At 44.3% G+C, this 20,249-nt stretch overlaps 1 protein-coding gene across 5 annotated transcripts in view; it reads right to left on the bottom strand.

Annotated features, from left to right (window-relative positions):
- Nucleotides 1-20,249, bottom strand: part of ATF6 (activating transcription factor 6) — a 419,899-nt gene that overhangs the window by 269,520 nt on the left and 130,130 nt on the right. For all 5 annotated transcript variants that reach the window (XM_084636803.1, XM_084636800.1, XM_084636801.1 and 2 more), the window contains exons 11-12: nucleotides 18,175-18,288; nucleotides 14,767-14,869 (exon numbers count right to left, since the gene is read on the bottom strand). In XM_084636803.1, the coding sequence (XP_084492929.1) occupies nucleotides 14,767-14,869; nucleotides 18,175-18,288 (217 nt within the window). The remainder of the gene's footprint in view (nucleotides 1-14,766; nucleotides 14,870-18,174; nucleotides 18,289-20,249) is intronic.

Raw genomic sequence — 20,249 nt, 5'->3', positions numbered from 1 at the left:
ATCGCAGGGTCTTCGTTCCCTCGAGGCAGAGCGGTGCCTGGAAACCCTGCTGCTCAGCACCCAGCCAGGCAACCTGGTGGGGGTCGATAGGGACTGGTGCAGGCTGCAAGCAGAACGGTCACTGTATGGAGAACGTCGTCGGAAACCTTCTCTCGACCGTGAGCGGTACCATCCAGACGGCAACTGTGGAGGTCGAGTGCTGGCTTGCCTCTGGACCCGGGAGTCACTGGCGTCAGTGCAACCAGTACTGTTAGAGACATAACGTCTCGAGCCCCCTGCAGGGCCTCCAGTGTGGAGGACACCCGAATGTGGCCACTAGTGCCTGGGGAGGTCAGCTCGGAGGTGGCCGGTCTACTCCGCTCGACTTGAGTAGGTCGCGAGGTCGATGGGAATCGAGAGCTGCCCAACGCAGGTCTAGTCTCTCTGGCAGCCTTGCCCTCCTCTTCGCCTTTTTAGAGTGTCGACTAGTGAAAGGCACCGTTGGGTCGCTGTGCACCGATGCTGCGGTGCTCTGTGCCAACTTGGACCGGTGCAGCGGTGTCGGGGTCAGGGCCAACTCCATCAAAATGGCTCGGAGCTGTATGTCCTGCTTCTTCTAGGTCCGAGGCTTAAAGGATCTGCAAATTTTGCAGCGTTCGCTGAGAAGGAGGGAAGAAGTAGTATCCTGGGAACTACAGGCCAGTCAGCCTCACCTCAGTCCCTGGAAAAGTCATGGAGCAGGTCCTCAAGGAATCAATTCTGAAGCACTTAGAGGAGAGGAAAGTGATCAGGAACAGTCAGCATGGATTCACCAAGGGCAAGTCATGCCTAGCTAATCTAATTGCCTTCTATGACGAGATAACTGGCTCTGTGGATGAGGGGAAAGCAGTGGACGTGTTGTTCTTGACTTTAGCAAAGCTTTTGACACGGTCTCCCACAGTATTCTTGCCAGCAAGTTAAAGAAGTATGGGCTGGATGAATGGACTATAAGGTGGATAGAAAGTTGGCTAGATTGTCGGGCTCAGTGGGTAGTGATCAATGGCTCCATGTCTAGTTGGCAGCCGGTATCAAGTGGAGTGCCCCAAGGGTCGGTCCTGGGGCCGGTTCTGTTCAATATCTTCATTAATGATCTGGAGGATGGTGTGGATTGCACCCTCAGCAAGTTTGCAGATGACACTAAACTGGGAGGAGAGGTAAATACGCTGGAGGGTAGGGATAGGATACAGAGGGACCTAGACAAATTAGAGGATTGGGCCAAAAGAAATCTGATGAGGTTCAACAAGGACAAGTACAGAGTCCTGCACTTAGGATGGAAGAATCCCATGCACTGCTACAGACTAGGGACCGAATGGCTCGGCAGCAGTTCTGCAGAAAAGGACTTAGGGGTTACAGAGGACGAGAAGCTGGATCAGAGTCAACAGTGTGCCCTTGTTGCCAAGAAGGCCAATGGCATTTTGGGATGTATAAGTAGGGGCGTTGCCAGTAGATCGAGGGACGTGATCGTTCCCCTCTATTCGACATTGGTGAGGCCTCATCTGGAGTACTGTGTCCAGTTTTGGGCCCCACACTACAAGAAGGATGTGGAAAAATTGGAAAGAGTCCAGTGGAGGGCAACAAAAATGATTAGGGGACTGGAACACATGACTTATGAGGAGAGGCTGAGGGAACTGGGATTGTTTAGTCTGCGGAAGAGAAGAATGGGGGGGGATTTGATAGCTGCTTTCAACTACCTGAAAGGGGGTTCCAAAGAGGATGGATCTAGACTGTTCTCAGTGGTAGCTGATGACAGAACAAGGAGTAATGGTCTCAAGTTGCAGTGGGGGAGGTTTAGGTTGGATATTAGGAAAAACTTTTTCACTAGGAGGGTGGTGAAAGACTGGAATGCCTTACCTAGGGAGGTGGTGGAATCTCCTTCCTTAGAGGTTTTTAAGGTCAGGCTTGACAAAGTCCTGGCTGGGATGATTTAGTTGGGGATTGGTCCTGCTTTGAGCAGGGGGTTGGACTAGATGACCTCCTGAGGTCCCTTCCAACCCTGATATTCTATGATTCTATGGGTTTCCCCCAGACAGCATAAACAGTCTGCGTGCAGATCACTCACGGGCATAGGTCTTTTACAAGTTTTGCACGACTTAAAGCCTGGAGCACGGAGCATGCCCCAACCCAGGCGCTGAACTATTCTAACTTCTTTCTTATTCTTCTTTTTTGTTTTGGTAACTACAGGTACTAACTATGAACAAAGAAGTCCAAAGAGGGAAAGCTACAGCAGAGCTGGAGCAGAGCAGATCCAAGGCACCTTCACTGGCAGCAAGAAGGAACTGAGGGTGCAGGGATCCTTATACCGTGCCATGGCGGCGCTCCCCTATGGGTACTGCTAAGGGAAAAACATCCGGCACTGGTGCATGTGGTGAGCACGCACACCTATTGTGGAAGGCACATAAGCAATCACTCAAAGAAGAAACCTGCCCCTTATAGTGATAGATTCAAGCAACTCAAACTATTTAGCTTAAGAAAGAGAAGGTTAAGGAGTGTCTGGATCACAGTCTTTAAGTACCTGTATGGAGAACAAATATTTAATAATGGGATCTTCAATCTAGCAGAGGAAAGTATAATACAGTTGGAAGTTGAAGCTAGACAAATTCAGACTGGGAATAAGGCATACATTTTTAACAGTGAGAGTAATTAATCATTGGAATAACTAATCAGGGGTTGTGGTGGATTCTCTATCACTAACAATTTTTAAATTAAGACTGGATGATTTTCTAAAAGATCTGCTCTAGGAATTATTGTGGGGCAGTTCTCTGACCTGTGTCATACAGGAGGTCAGACTACATGATCACAATGGTCCCTTCTAGCCTTGGAATCTATAAATAGTAATTGAATTTCAGCTCACCTGCTTTAGTTACAGCAAAGGGTTCAGAATTAAACTAAACAGACTCTAAAGAAAAGTCATGTTTCCAAGAGACCCAAGATGAAAATCAACCCTGCTTCAGTTCATATGCTTTCCCTGAGGGCTTCTGCCTCTTGGAAAATCTTCACATCCCCAAATTCACTACGGACATTCTACCCAGTATCACACGTGATGGGCACAGCTGGACAATATGGGGCACAATCTCTTGGAATCACAGAAGTCAGTAATAGAAAAATCCTATTAGATCACATCCACTCCATCTACCTTCCAATGTCAGATTGTTCCCTTCACGGCATTTCTAGTGCTTGCCAAAGGTTCTGAGCCATGGGGTTGTACCACTTCCCAGGGGAAAACAACAAGAGGAAACTGAGATTTAATACTTAATAAATATTTCCCACAGTGTATGTCCCATTGCCCAGGATGCTTCAGTTCAGTCCTTTTAAATGCTGCATTAAGATCTCTTTATTAAATGAGATGTTTGGAAAGTTCACAGAAACTCAGCCTACTGACAATGAAGATGATGTTAAAAATCTGAACCATAAACACAGATCTCATTAATTCTGAGCCTGCATTATTGCCAGCAACTTATCCATTTGGCAGTGTTTTAAAACATGAACAGCAATCCCTGTACAAAAATGTTAAATTGTGACTCATAACACTAAACCTAAAAGGTTTGCTGTAGTATATGTTTAGCTGCGCAAAACAATTATATGCATTTGCATAGTCTACAGAGCTAGCTATCCAATAGAGTTTATAAAAATGGAAATTTTCAATTTCTCTTGTACTTTCATAAGTACAAGAGGGGAAAATTCCAATCAGTAGATTTCAACTAGGGCTGCCAAGTGATTAAAAAAATCAATTGCGATTAATTGTGTGATTAAAAAAATTAATCACGATTAATAGCACAGTTAAACAAAAATAGGACACCATTTATTTAAATATTTTTGGATGTTTTCTACATTTTCAAATATATTTATTTCAATTACAACACAGAATACAAAGTGTACAGTGCTCACTTTCTAATTTTTTTTATTACAAATATTTGCACTGTAAAAAGACAAAATAAATAGTATTTTTCAACTCACCTAATAAATGTACTGTAGTGCAATCTCTTTATAATGAAAGTTGTACTTACAAATTATGTGTGGAGCATGCTTTCAGAAGTCTTAAAAGAGCAACACTCCGATGCAGAAACTACAGAACCCAAACCACGAAAAAAGAAAATCAGCCGTCTGCTGGAGGCATCTGACTCAGATGATGAAAATGAACATGCATCGATCCGAACTGCTTTGGATTGTTATCAAGCAGAACCCGTCATCAGCATGGATGCATGTCCTCTGGAATGGTGGTTGAAGCATAAAGGCACCTATGAATCTTTAGCGCATCTGGCACTAAATATCTTGTGACGCCGGCCTCAACAGTGCCATTAGAACGCCTGTTTTCACTTTCTGGTGACATTGTAAATAAGAAGAGGGCAGCATTATCTCCTGTAAATGTAACAATCTTGTTTGTCTTAGCGATTGGCTGAACAAAAAGTAGGACTGAGTGGACTTGTAGGCTCTGAAGTTTTATATTGTTTTGTTTTTGAATGCAGTTATGTAATGTGGCAGAGCTCCAACCTTCTCCCTGTGGGTCCCATGCTTCCAGGCAGTTTATGCTAGCCTCAGGGGCTCACTGAAACCCTCCACGTAGCCCTTCTCTCTCTAGGGCCAGGGTTACAATCTACTGAGCCCTTTTGATCATAAGCCAGCAAGGAGGTTGGTGACAGAACTCCCACAGTCTCTGTTGTCCCTATGGGCTTATTCCAGAACAGTTTAGCCTCCCGTCCTGACAGGGGCCTGTATTCCCTTCCCAGGAGGTGTTTCTATAGTGGCGGGTTGGGGGGAACCCAGGCCCGCTCTTTACTCCAGGTTCCGGCCCAGGGACCCGAATGGCAGTAGCTGTTGGCAACCGAACTTTCACTGCCAGAGTTGCTACAGTTCCCTGGGCCACTTCCCCACAGCTCTCCTGCTTCTCTCCTCTTCACCCTTACCTTAGGGCTCCCTTTCCAGTGGCTTGAGGGTATCTCTTCATTACACAGCCCTTCAGCCACACTTCCTCCCCTCTGGTTCCCCGGCTCTCTTCGGCCTGACCGGAGTGAGCCCTTTTATAGAATCAGAGGGGCCTTAATTAGAGTCAGGTGTTCACATTAGCTTAACGGCCTCACCTGACTCTTTGCAGGTTAACTGGAGTCAGGTGTTCTCATTAGCCTAACGGCTTCAACTGATTCTTTGCATGCTAATTGGAGTCATGTGTCCACCCTAGCCTGGAGCAGCCCCTGCTCTGGTCAGTCAGGGAACAAAAAACTGCTTATCCAGTGGCCTTCTACTGCCTTCTACTACTCTGCTGTATCCAACTGGCCTGGGTCTATCACAGTAACAAAAAAAAAATCTATATTTGTCCTCTGGAATGGTGGCTGAAGCATGAAGGGGCATGCGAATGTCTAGCATATCTGGCACATAAATACCTTGCAACACTGGCTACAAAAATGCCATGCGAATGCCTGTTCTCACTTTCAGGTGATGTAAATAACAAGGAGGCAGCAGTACTTCCCGTCAATGTAAACAAACTTGTTTGTCTTAGCAACTGGCAGAATAAGAAGTAGGACTGAGTGGACTTGTAGGCTCTAAAGTTTTACACTGTTTTGTTTTTGAGTGCAGTTATGGGGGGGAGGGATAGCTCAGTGGTTTGAGCATTGGCCTGCTAAACCCAGGGTTGTTAGCTCAAAAAAATCTGCATTTGTAAGTTACACTTTCACGATAAAGAGATTGCACTTCAGTACTTGTCTGAGGTGAATTGAAAAATACTATTTCTTTTATCATTTTTGTAGTGCATTTATTTGTAATAAAAAATAATAATATAAAATGAGCACTGTGCACGTTGTGTTCTGTATTGTAATTGAAATCAATATTGAAAATGTAGAAAAACATCCAAAAATATTTAATAAATTTCAATTGGTATTCTATTGTTATAAGTGAGATTAATTCTTTTAAAAAAACAAGGAGTCCTTGTGGCACTTTAGAGACTAACAAATGTATCTGGGCATAAGCTTTTGTGGGCTAAAACTCACTTCATCAGATGCATGGAGTGGAACATACAGTAGCGAGGTATAAATACACAGCATATGAAAAGATAGGAGTTGCCTTACCAAGTGGCGGGTCAGTGCTAACGAGCCAATTTGATTTAAATTGGAAGCAGGCAATTCTTAACAGTTGACAAGAAGGAGTGGAAATCACTTTTGTAGTGTTAATGAGGCCAATGTAAATGACATGGCCCATTTCAAACAGTTGACAAGAAGGTGTGAGTATTTAGCAAGGTGAAATTAGTTTTTGTAAAAACAATGAGGAGTACTTGTGGCACCTTAGAGACTAACAAATTGATTTAGTTTCTGTAGTGACCATCCACTCCCAGTCTCTATTCAGGCCTAATTTGATGGTGTCCAGTTTGCAAATTAATTCCAGTTCTGCAGTTTCTCATTGGAGTCTGTTTTTGAAGTTTTTTTTGTTGAAGAACTGCCACTTTTAAATCTGTTATTGAGTGACCAGGTTTTTCTTCTACTGGTGTTCTCCTACTGGTTTTTGAATGTTATAATTCCTGATGTCAGATTTGTGTCCATTTATTCTTTTGCATAGAGACTGTCTGGTTTGGCCAACGTACATGGCAGAGAGGCATTTCTAGCACATGATGGCATATATCACATTGGTAGATGTGCAGGTGAACGAGCCCCTGATGGTGTGGTTGATGTGGTTAGGTACTATGACGGTGACCCTTGAATAGATATGTGGACACAGTTGGCACCAGGGTTTGTTGCAGGGTTTGGATCCTGGGTTAGTGTTTTTGTTGCGTGGTGTGCAGTTGCTGGTGAGTATTTGTTTCAGATTGGGGGGCTGTCTGTAAGTGAGGACTGGCCTGTCTTCCAAGGTTTGTGAAAGTGAGGGATCATCCTTCAGGATAGGTTATAGATCCTTGATGATGCGCAGGAGAGGTTTTAGTTGGGGGCTGTAGGTGACAGCTAGTGGTGTTCTGTTACTTTCTTTGTTGGGCCTGTCTTGTAGCAGATGACTTCTGGGTACCCTTATGGCTCTGTCAATTTATTTCTTCGCTTCACCAGGTGGGTATTGTAGTTTTAAGAATGGTTGATAGAGATCCTGTAGGTGTTTCTCTCTGTCTGAGGGATTGGAGCAAATGCGGTTGTATCGTAGAGCTTGGCTGTAGACAATGGATCGTGAGATGTGGTCTGGATGAAAGCTGGAGGCATGTAGGTAAGTACAGCGGCCAGTAGATTTCCGCTTTAGGGTGATGTTTATGTGACCATCGTTTATTAGCACTGTAACGTCTAGGAAGTGGATCTCTTGTGTGGACTTGTCCAGGCTGAGATTGATGATGGGGTGGAAATTGTTGAAATCTTGGTGGAATTCCTCATGGGCCTCCTTCCCAGGGGTCCAGATGATGAAGACGTCAACAATGTAGCACAAGTAGAGGAGGGGCATTAGGGGAGGAGAGCTGAGGAAGCATTGTCCTACCTCAGCCATAAAAATGCTGGCATACTGTGGGGCCATGCGGGTACCCATAGCAGTCCCGCTGACTTGAAGGTATAAATTGTCCCCAAATCTGAAATAGTTGTGGGTGAGGACAAAGTCACAAAGTTCAGCTGCCAGGTTTGCCGTGACATTATTGGGGATACTGTTCCTGATGGCTTGTAGTCCATCTTTGTGTGGAATGTTGGTGTAGAGAGCGTCTACATCCATAGTGGCTAGGATGGTGTTTTCTGGAAGATCATCAAAGGATTGTAGTTTCCTCAGGAAGCCAGTGGTGTCTCAAAGATAGCTGGGAGTGCTGGTAGCACTGAGGAGGGAGTCTACATAGCCACAATCCTGCTGTCAGGGTGCCAATGCCTGAGATGATGGGGCATCCAGGATTCCCAGGTTTATGGATCTTGGGAAGCAGATAGAATAGCCCCTACCGGGGGCATTCCTGTCCTTCTTCAGGGAGTTTCTTGAGCAGATGGTGTTGTTTCTTTTGGTAATCCTCAGTGGGATCAGAGGGTAATGGACTGTAGAATGTGGTGTCAGAGAGTTGTCTAGCAGCCTCTCGTTCATGTTCCGATCTGTTCATGACGACAACAGCACCTCCTTTATCAGCCTTTTTGCTTATGATGTCAGAGTTGTTTCTGAGGCTGTGGATGGTATGTTCTGCATGGCTAAGGTTATGGGGCAAGTGATGCTGCTTCTCCACAATTTCAGCCCGTGCATGTCGGCGGAAGCACTCTATATAGAAGTCCAGTCGGTTGTTTCGACCTTCAGGAGGAATCCACTCTGAATCCTTCTTTTGGTTGTGTTGGTAGGGAGGTTTCTGTGGGTTAGTGTGCTGTTCAGTGGTGTGTTGGAAATATTCCTTGAATCAGAGACATCAAGAGTAGGATTCTAGGTCACCGCACAACTGTATCATGTTCGTGGGGGTGGTGGGGCAGAAGGAGAGGCCCCGAGATAGGATAGACTCTTCTGCCAGGCTAAGAGTATAGCTGGATAGATTAACAATATTGTTGGGTGAGTTAAGGGAACCACTGTTGTGGCCCCTTGTGGCATGGAGGAGTTTAGATAGTTTAGTGTCCTTTTTCCTCTGTAGAGAATCAAAATGTGTGTTGTAAATGGCTTGTCTAGTTTTTGTAAAGTCCAGCCATGAGGAAGTTTGCATGGAAGGTTGTTTTTTATGAGTCTCCAGCTTTGAGAGCTCAATGTGTGCATCTTATTTGAACATAAGTGTACCTTGTGAACTACCTCCCATCCCATTCATGATCCCATAACATCCCTGTGGAAACTACACACATATTAAAAGTAAACCATTTAATGTGTTTTAACTTATTGAAATTTAACAGCTGGAAATTCTTATTGAAGACGGAAACTTTTTTTTAGAAATCTTGTTCTTAAAATTATATAAGATTTGCTATTTACTAAACCTCAATATTTGTAGTATTCAAAGTATTTCCTACTGCATGTAAAAACGTCACTAAAAAAAACATTCAGGATGCAAAATCAAACACTCAGTTAGGAAATGCCTGAATTAAGGTTGCCCATGCAGCTATAATTTGGACCCCTCATGCTGTGACGTTCCCCTCTGGTGTTGTCTGGACTGGTGATCTGCTAGGCCTCTCCAATCCTTGACTCTGGGAGCCAGCCTTACCCTGCTCTGCTGTGAGAACCCCCATTCCTGGGCTGTTCATGCACAGCCTCTGGCATGTAAGATGCTCCCAGCTACTTGCAAGCAAATGACACTAACCAATATCTCCAGTCCCATACACAACCCTAGGAACCTCCGTCTTGCAGCGTCCACTGGACGCTGCAAGCTTATATAAGTTCATCAATTTAACAAAGAAATTGATATGTGCCAGGCTTGTTATCCCAAGGGGAGCCTCTGACACACTTCAAACCAAACGTACTGCTTTAGATAGAATAAACAGATTTATTAGCTATAAAGATAGATTTTAATTGATTATAAGTCAAAGCATAACAAGTCAGGTTTGGTCAAATTAAATAAAAGCAAAACGCACTCTAAGCTGATCTTAACACTTTCAATGTACTTACAAACTTAGATGCTTCTCACCACAGGCTGGCTGGTTACTTTTCAGTCAGGCTCTCTCCTTTGATCAGCGTTTCAGCCACTTGATGGTGGTGGTGTCAGTAGATGTAGGTGGAAGAGAGAGAGCATGGCAAAATGTCTCTCCCTTTTATTATGTCCTTTCTTTCCTCCTGGCTTTGCCCCTCCTCCCCTTCAGAGTCAGGTGAGCATTACCTCATCGCAGTCCCAAACTACCCAAAGGAAGGAGGTGACTCCCTTGAGGGTCTAACAGATTCTTTTGTTGCTGCCGAAGCCAGTGTCCATTGTTCCTGTGAGGCTGAGCTGGGTTTGTCCCATCCATGCCCTGACAAAGTGTGAACTGCCTCTCTGTTCTTGGAGAATTTTTGCACAGGCTTGCTTTACGCCATGAGGATACATTTTCAGTCTCATAACTATATACATGAAATTATAACCTATAACCTTACTGTAACAACAAAAGGAGTACTTGTGGCACCTTAGAGACTAACACATTTATTTGAGCATAAGCTTTCGTGAGCTACAGCTCACTTCATTGGATGCAGTTACTATAACATCACTATAACAACCATGCTCAGTGCATTATGAGCCTTCCAAAGACACCCAACATGGCAAACTTTACACTGGATACCACATATTTTATAAAGATGAATGTGGGGGTGTAGGGTGTTCCCCTGAGATACATGCATCCTCAATGCCATCTCACTGTTTTCAACCCTCTGCCTCATTCTCTGTCCAACTTGTGCACTGAATGAGTCAGAGTATTGCAGCACAAAAAACAGTAAATGATCATATAATTAGGCTGTATCATAATGCATATGCATAAGGGGATGAATTAGCTTTTACAGGCTACATTAATTCTTTTAACTTTTGAGTACTTGGCTTTGCAAACATAGTTTTAAAATGTAATTTCCTAGGTATTTTGTTAAAACAAGGAAACTGAAAAACACAGAATTTCTATCAAATGGAAACATCATGACCTTCATGGATCATCAGCAGGATTTGAACCTCCTAAGCTCCAGAGCACAGCACAAACCTCTACTGCTTGAACTAAAGGAGTAACTAGTTACAGTAGCAGGCTGCTATTCTCTGCATGGACAAGCCACTAGCAAGAGAGAATTCAGTGACTTGCACAATTATTTGCTAAACAACAGAAGACTGTTCGGATTCAGTCAGAATTCCTAGCTTCTATTTCAGACTGGAAATAAGGCTTTAGCCCTGAAGGTAATTAATCACTGGAACAATTTACCAAGGATTTACCATCACTGGCAATTTTTAAATTAAGATTGGATATTTTTCTAAGAGATCTGCTCTAGTTCCAACACAAATTATTTCAGGGAAGTTCTGTGGCCTGTGTTATGCAAGAGATCAGACTAGATAATCATTGTGGTCTCTTCTGGCCTGGGAATCCACGAATCTATGAAACTTCTGGCTCTGAAGAGGAGTGTGGTCTAGGGTTATAAATAGCACAGCCAAGCATATAGGTTTGGCACAGTGAGCCTTTGGATGAGACTTGGATCTGTGATATTACAGACAGGAGTCCATTCCCAGCTCTCCCAGAAGTGACTCTGCACTATTTAAAAAGGGAAGAAGGAGGATCCTGGGAACTACAGGCCAGTCAGCCTCACCTCAGTCCCGAGAAAAATCATGGAGCAGGTCCTCAAGGAATCAATTCTGAAGCACTTAGAGGAGAGGAAAGTGATCAGGAACAGTCAGCATGCATTCACCAAGGGCAAGTCATGCCTGACTAATCTAATTGCCTTCTATGATGAGATAACTGGTTCTGTGGATGAAGGGAAAGCAGTGGATGTGTTGTTCCTTGACTTTAGCAAAGCTTTTGACACGGTCTCCCACAGTATTCTTGCCAGCAAGTTAAAGAAGTATGGGCTGGATGAATGGACTATAAGGTGGATAAAAAGCTGGCTAGATTGTCGAGCTCAACGGGTAGTGATCAATGGCTCCATGTCTAGATGGCAGCCGGTACCAAGTGGAGTGCCCCAAGGGTCCGTCCTGGGGCCGGTTTTGTTCAATATCTTCATTAATGATCTGGAGAACGGTGTGGATTGCACCCTCAGCAAGTTTGCAGATGACACTAAACTGGGAGGAGAGGTAAATACGCTGGAGGGTAGGGATAGGATACAGAGGGCCCTAGACAAATTGGAGCATTGGGCCAAAAGAAATCTGATGAGGTTCAACAAGGACAAGTGCAGAGTCCTGCACTTAGGATGGAAGAATCCAATGCACCACTACAGACTAGGGACCGAATGGTTAGGCAGCAGTTCTGCAGAAAAGGACCTAGGGGTTACAGTGGACGAGAAGCTGGATCTGAGTCAACAGTGTGCCCTTGTTGCCAAGAAGGCCAATGGCATTTTGGGACGTATAAGTAGGGGCATTGCCAGCAGATCGAGGGACATGATCATTCCCCTCTGTTCGACATTGGTGAGGCCTCATCTGGAGTACTGTGTCCAATTTTGGGCCCCACACTACAAAAAGTACGTGGAAAAATTGGAAAACGTCCAGCGGCAGGCAACAAAAATGATTAGGGGACTGGAACACATGACTTATGAGGAGAGGCTGAGGGAACTGGGATTGTTTAGTCTGCAGAAGAGAAGAATGAGGGGGGATTTGATAGCTGCTTTCAACTACCTGAAAGAGGGTTCCAAAGAGGATGGCTCTAGACTGTTCTCAGTGGTAGCAGATGACAGAACAAGGAGTAGTGGTCTCAAGTTGCAGTGAGGGAGATTTAGGTTGGATATTAGGAAAAACTTTTTCACTAGGAGGGTTGTGAAACACTGGAATGCGTTACTTAGAGAGGTGGTGGAATCTCCTTCCTTAGAAGTTTTTAAGGTCAGGCTTGACAAAGCCCTGGCTGGGATGATTTAATTGGGGATCGGTCCTGCTTTGAGCAGGGGGTTGGAGTAGATGACCTTCTGAGGTCCCTTCCAACCCAGATATTCTATGATTCTATTTCTGTGCAAAATCTGTAAACTGGTGAGAATGATGTTCACACTGCCTCCTACGGTAAAGTAGATTGATAATAAGGACTGTTCAGTGCACAGAATTCACACTACCCATTCGTGGAAGGTTTCCCCCTGGCTCCTACACCAAGCGTGAACTAGGGGCACATTGCTGCTGCTGCACATTCATCCTCTCTGGAGCTCTAGCTCTGGGCCTGGCCTACCATGTAGGAAGCTGAGTGGGCCCTGGCAGCACCCTTGGTGCAGATCAAGGTCAGCAGAGCTGGAATTATGTTTAGAGCAGATGGACTCTTGAGAGATTTTTGCAGCAGGCCTCTAAAAAGCTTTATTGGGCTTGTGCATATGACAATTTTCAGAAGCCTATAACTCTGCCAATGCTGGATGGATTTTCATGAAATCAGCCAAAAGCACCTCCCTGGCCCTTGGACCATTCTCCTCACCAAATTTCAAATTCCTGCTCCAAAGTATACAGATGCTAAAACTTTTCAGTTAAATGGCAGGAAATATTTTCTTAAAACAGGGGAAAAGGTTGTTTTGCATAATCTTGTTCTTTCAAATGGCTGAACCAATTTTGATTTTTTTTTTTAAATTCAGCCTGAAGCAGAGTTCAAGCATGGAAAAATTCAGCTTGAATACTTAAAATCTGGCAAAGTAAAAATCATCTGAAAACAGTGACTTATGCTGGAAAGAGTCAGGCAATCTTAACTATAGACATTGCTGCCATCTCAGCCTATAACACCAAGCATAGAGAAATAAAAGGAATCATTGCAGATACAGAGATAACCACATGTATTAAGTTAAGTAAAAAAAGATTTACAGTCTCAACACTCTCTTTTGGGTCTCTTTCTTGAAACTTTATTTATATTGATTTTACTATTCACAGAAGACAAGACTCAAGCAAGGCATAGAGTAGAGGAGGTATCTACAGCTTTCCTTCACAGCTCTTGTAACACCACTCAATCCTTATCTGCCAAATCCACTGCTATGCCAGTCTTAGCATTCCTTGAACAGAGGCTTACAACCATGCCAAACTCTGTGGCAGTTCTGTGATGTGGACGAATATCTGCCAAGAACTTAAGGTGAGACCATTTTTTGAGACGATCAAGCGGAGTGCCCCAGGGGTCGGTCCTGGGGCCGGTTTTGTTCAACATCTTCATTAATGATCTGGAGGATGGGATGGACTGCACCCTCAGCAAGTTCGCAGATGACAATAAGATGGGGGGAGAGGTAGATATGCTGGAGGATAGGGATAGGGTCCAGAGTGACCTAGACAAATTGGAGGATTGGGCCAAAAGAAATCTGATGAGGTTCAACAAGGACAAGTGCAGAGTCCTCCACTTAGGAAGAAAGAATCCCATGCACCGCTACAGGCTGGGGACTGACTGGCTAAGCAGCAGTTCTGCAGAAAAGGACCTGGGGATTACAGTGGACGAGAAGCTGGATATGAATCAACAGCGTGCCCTTGTTGCCAAGAAGACTAACGGCATATTGGGCTGCATCAGTAAGAACATTGTCAGCAGATCGAGGAAAGTGATTATTCCCCTCTATTCGGCACTCATGAGCACACATCTGGAGTATTGCGTCCAGTTTTGGGCCCTCTACTACAGAAAGGATGTGGACAAATTGGAGAGAATCCAGCGGAGGGCAACGAAAATTATTAGGGGGTGGGGCACATGATTTATGAGGAGAGGCCAAGGGACCTGGGCTTATTTAGTCTGCAGAAGAGAGGAGTGAAGGGGGATTTGATAGCAGCCTTCAACTACCTCAGGGGGGGGTTCCAAAGAAGATGGAGCTAGGCTGTTTTCAGTGGTGACAGATGACAGGACAAGAAGCAATGGTCTCAAGTAGTAGTGGGGGAGGTCTAGGTTGGATATTAGGAAAAACTATTTCACTAGGAGGGTGGTGAAGCACTGGGTTACTAAAGGAGATGGTGGAATCTCCATCCTTAACGGTTTTTAAGGCCCAGTCTGACAAAGCCCTGGCTGGGATGATTTAGTTGGGGTTGGTCCCACTTTGAGCAGGGGGTTGGACTAGATGACCTCCTGAGGTCTCTTTCAACCTTAATCTTCTATGATTCTATGAACCAGGGACTCCAGAAATAACTAATGCGTTAACCCTTTGCTCTACCAATCTGCAGCTTTCTTTCATGTTTAATCTTCTATCAGTTTCACTACACACAAAAGCCTTGTGGAATGAGCCGTATCTCAGGAAAGCTGGTCATGTTGCCAGCAATTAATTTGTGTTGCTGATGATTCAACAGTACAAACCTACCTGGACAACTCTTGTTTTCTGCTGTTGGTTATCTGACATCCTTCTAGATTTTGTCCTTTCCACTTCATGCCTATGAACCCACCCTCGAAGTTCATGATTTAATCTGTAAAATGCAACATTAAATTAGGCATGTCTTTAAAAAAGGAGTCAAAAAGTCTTGGGTTTTGAGCAGCATTTTAACAATCCACTTGAAAATTATTGTGATTTAACATTAGGGTTTTTTTCATCTTAACATTTTATATTGTGTTCCTTTTAACACTGGGGCATGAATGTTAGTCACAAGTTCAAAGAGAATTCATAGCTAAATATCTGCCATGTGTTAATATTGGACTGGATTTTTCCACCTACAGTGGTTCCTAAATATAATTAAACAACACAAATCCTGAAAGCAATGGGGGAATATTAAGAATTTAAATCATAAGGCTACCAACTCAAGAATAAAATTCGGTGAATTCCTCAAAAATTAAATTTAACAGAGTAAAGGGGAAAAAAAGAAGAAAAGAAAAAATATGCAGTGATGAACTCATGTCTTTAGAAACCACAGAATTCCAGTTCTTCCATCAAGGCAAAGAAAGTATTCACTACTTCAAATATATCTTTGTTTACTTTATGATGCTGAAGGGAAAAAGTCATGACCTGTGTATCTCTGTCTTTAACTGGCTTCTAAATCCATTTTATAATCATTTTTCCAACTACATAATTTGATTAATGAAAAAGCTTTGGACACTTGCACACAGGCAGATTTGTGATGGACTGGATGGCTCAGAGAATTGTTACGATATTTTATGATTGTTACTAGTCTCTAGCAGTGAGCGGGCTAGGCTGCTGGTTCCAAGTGAGCGAAGGCTGACAGTGAGTGAAAGTCATTACCCCACCCGACAGCATCAGAATGGAGGGTCCAGTACCTCCAGGGGAATTGGGAGTCTCTGATTATCTTATGACGGGGGGAACTGCTTTTCTTATATAACAGAGAAAAATAGGTCTCCTAGAGTTCCCCATCCTGCAGAGAAATACACTGGACTTTCTAGGCAATTGGAAAAATTGCTCCTTCTTCCCATTGCTCCCTCTTCTCTTTGCCACCCCTCTCTCTTTACTCCCAATGGCTCTTCTTGCTCCACATGAATGCTTTCCCCACCTTTCCTACCCTAAACTCCACAGATAATCCCCTCTCCCTCCCGCACCAGGAATGTGTATGTGTGAAGGAGAGAGGGATAACTCAGTGGTTTGAGCACTGGCCTGCTAAACCCAGGGTTGTGAATCATAGAATCATAGAATATCAGGGTTGGAAGGGACCTCAGGAGATCATCTAGTCCAACCCTCTGCTCAAAGCAGGACCGAACCCCAATTAAATCATCACAGCCAGGGCTTTGTCAAGCCTGACCTTAAAAATATCTAAGGAAGGAGATTCCACCACCTCCCTAGGTAACGCATTCCAGTCTTTCACCATCCTCCTAGTGAAAAAGTTTTTCCTAATATCCAACCTAAATCTCCCTCACTGCAACTTGAGACCACTACTCCTTGTTCTGTCATCTGCTACCACTGACAACAGTCTAGAGCCATCCTCCTTGGAAGCCCCTTTCAGGTAGCTGAAAACAGCTATCAAATCCCTCCTCATTCTTCTCTTCCGCAGACTAAACAATCCCAGTTCCCTCAGCCTCTCCTCATAAGTCATGTGTTCCAGTCCCCTAATCAATTTTATTGCCCTCCGCTGGACATTTTCCAATTTTTCCACGTCCTTCTTGTAGTGTGGGGCCCAAAACTGGACACAGTACTCCAGATGAGGCCTCACCAATGTCGAATAGAGGGGAACGATCATGTCCCTCGATCTGCTGGCAATGCCCCTACTTATACATCCCAAAATGCCATTGGCCTTCTTGGCAACAAGGGCACACTGTTGACTCAATGCTTGAGGGGGCCATTTAGGGATCTGGGACAAAAACTGGGGATTGATCCTGCTTTGAGCAGGGGGTTGGACTTGATGACCTCCTGAGGTCCCTTCCAACCCTGATATTCTATGATTCTATGAAGGCCAATAGTCTCCAGTGCTCAGTAGTCCATTCCCAGCTCCCTGCTGGCTGCTCCACTTTCCTAGCACATGGCTCCACATCCTCTCCATGCAGCTGCCTCTCAGCTGTTCTCAATTCAATGGAGGATGAAACCTCAAGCCCAGTGCTCCTTCTAAGAGTGGGGACTGCTGAATTGCCAGGAAGGAGAAGTAGCTGCTTTCTGTTGGAAACAATCCCAGGATTCTATTTCCCTAGACGTCTCTCTAAAACCCCAGGGAGCTGTTGGCAGGGGCCCCTGAGGAAAGTGTGTGTATGTAGCACTCTGGGATCTCTTGGGGGCAGTGTAGCAAGGTAGGATGGCAGTCACCCGAATGCTTCTACTAGTGCTGGCTGGGGTATTGGAGTCTTCTGCTAAATGCTATTGCTGCCAAGGGAGCCCTGACTGGAGGATTGCCCAGCTCCACCAATTGGCCCATCCATGCTATTTAAGCCAGAAGGTGGCACAGAAAATTTATTCGAGCCACAAGGTGTTCTCCTATTGTGGCTGCATTGGACCCTGCTGGTGCCTGCCCCCGCACCCAACCCTGTTCCTGATTCCTGCTATGCTCCTGCCTCGCCCCTGTTCCCACCATGCTCCTGCTCTGTGCCTCTCCTCCAGTTCCTGCCCTTACACCTCACCTTCAATCATCAGTGACCAGTCCTGGCTCCGACCCCAGCCTCTGACTTCTGACCCTGATTCCAGCTTGACCCTTGGCTCTGGCATTTTGTATCTGACCTTGGTTCTGACCCACAGCTTTCTTTCCTGGATCTGACTCTAGCTTAACTCCTGGCTCTGATAACTGGCAATTGACTCTGGTGCTGACCCCTTGGCTTGGTTCCCCTATCTGGATGCCAGTGCCGTCCACTAAACCTGACTCCTGCTCTGACCACTAGGTCAGACTGTCTACATCGTGGTACAAAACAGTGCACTGGTTTAACTAAAGGTGAAAAGTTAAACCAAGTTAATTAAACCAGTGCAACATTGTGTGTGGCCACTCTAACATTGGTTTAAACATGGCTTCTATTGGTTTGGCTTGCACTTATAAGTTACAGGTATCTGTAACCTGATATAGGTCAGGTTGGTGTAAATGGATATTAGAGTGTCCGCACACAAAGTTACACTGGTTTAACACACTACGATCCATTTAAAGCAACCCTGTTTATACTGGGTTTCCCACATCTGTAACTTACAGATGCCAGCTAAACCAAAATTCAAACACACCTGTAGAACAGAGGGGAAGCTTGTGTTGCCACTGACCACAATGTATCTAGTACAAAAAAACAAAGAAATGCCAGGCACCCTACAGAGAATTCACACAATAATTACAAACTTGGAAATACACTTGGAAATCAGTTTGCTAACCTGAGAGACTCAGTCCGGTTGATCAGTGGCTGACACGGTGGTGGAGAAATATACAATAGTGGGTCTTCTGTTACTACCATTAAGGCTTTGTTATCAGAAATAGAATGTTCATACCTAGAAATAAAGACACCAAAAAATCCCTTCAAATTTCTTTCAAAGTTCCTTCAGCCTCCCCCAATGAACATGAATCACCAAGAGCCAATGAGAGAGCCAATGAACAGATTACTGTTGCTCCAACAGATTCTTCTTCTAGAAGAGATGACAATTTGTGCCTAGTAACCCAGTATTTTGCTCTCTCTTCCCTCAGGATTTTTGTAGAACCCAATGCAGAGAAACACAACAGCAGTATGGGAGCCAGAAACAAAATTTGCCTCTTAAGCCAAAAATCTTAGTGCTCACACAAACGAGCCAAAGAAGTTAGCAGTTTCATTGTAAATTTTATTTCGACTGTTAGTTCCATGGAGCAGGGACTGTTGTTTTTGTTCTGTGCCCAGGACAATGGGGTTATGGTTTATGATTAGGGTTCCGAACTGTTAAGTTGATACAAATAAAATGATAAAAGAAAAGGAGTACTTGTGGCACCTTAGAGACTAACCAATTTATTTGAGCATGAGCTTTCGTGAGCTACAGCTCACTTCATCGTTCAGATTAGATTTGCAGATGTCACTAATCACTTGTAATAAGTTCATCTCTAGATCAACAGTTCAAAACAAGCCTTCTGCCCACAGCAATTGTTTTGCTCCTACAGCACTGCGCTTGTACGTGGACTAGTGAACCTGGGTGAACCTTGACTCCAGTGTACAGGCTCCACGAGGTGACGCTCTGCATGGCTGGGGGAGAAAGAGCCCTAGCCATGAAGAAGTGGAAAATACTGAAGCAGGGGTTACCTAAATCTGCACCACAGGCCATTCTGGCCAATTGGCAGGAGCTCAAAGACATCATCTCATTTGCATGCATATTGTAACCATACTTTTAATTGATTTAAAGTTTTATAAAGTGACACAAATGTAAGGGACATGGACCAAACAGCAGCTCTACAGATTTCCTACCCAAAGACAGAGCCTCCTCTGGCCTGCTCTTTGCTCTGGTGAGATAGGACCTGCCAACTCATACTCTAGGCAGATACAAACCTGAAGCCACCTACCCACTGTAGTCTTGGAAGCCTCTTTCCTTTTTAGGGCCCTTGGAACACACCAACAGCTATGTGTCAGCTCTGAAACTTTTAAGGAGATACAGATTTAACCCAATAATTCTACAGTATCCAAAGCCTCTTCTGCCTCTGTGAAAAGTGCAGACTTAAAAAAATGGCAATACAATTGGCTGGTTAATATGAAACCTCAGGTTAACCTCAGGAACACAAGAATGGAGTGAATCAATAATCAAAGCTATTCTCATCAGTCTTCCTGGCAGAAGTGATGACAACCAAAGTAGTCGCTTTCATCCAAAATTGGCAGAGGGACATTTTCCCATCTGGTTCAGATGGCTGTAGCACGTACACCTGAAGACTAATACATTGCATCGGGGGAAGTGGGTTTGAAAGCTTCACACTGAACTGTTAGGAATCTAACCAATGGAGAGCACAGGCCAGCCCCTGGCCGTGGAAGTAGCAGATGTATGGACTTCTTTGGTCTTAATCTTCCACTTTTAAAACCCTGAGGAACAAACTGTAGTAACCTGCAAAAAGAACAGGAGTACTTGTGGCACCTTAGAGACTAACAAATTTATTAGATCATAAGCTTTCGTGGGCTACGGCCCACTTCATCAGATTCATAGAATGGAACATATAGTAAGAAGATATATATATATATATATATACACACATACAGAGAAGGTGGAAGTTGCCATACAAACTGTAAGAGGCTAATAGCTCATCTTAATTAATTAACCTCTTACAGTTTGTATGGCAACTTCCACCTTCTCTGTATGTATTGTGACGGGGCAAGGCCGCATGGCTATAGAAAAGTAGTGGGAGATAGATATATTAGCTCCAGGCTAAACAAATCCCTGGTACCAGGATAAGTGAAATGGCAGCTGCTCCAGGTCAATTAAGACACCTGGGGCCAATTAACAACTTT

The sequence above is a fragment of the Lepidochelys olivacea genome (assembly GCF_965140295.1).
Source record: "Lepidochelys olivacea isolate rLepOli2 genome assembly, chromosome: 8".
Lineage (NCBI taxonomy): Eukaryota > Metazoa > Chordata > Testudines > Cheloniidae > Lepidochelys > Lepidochelys olivacea.
Note: the sequence above shows the minus strand (reverse complement) of the source record. Positions and strands in the feature narration are given on the sequence as shown.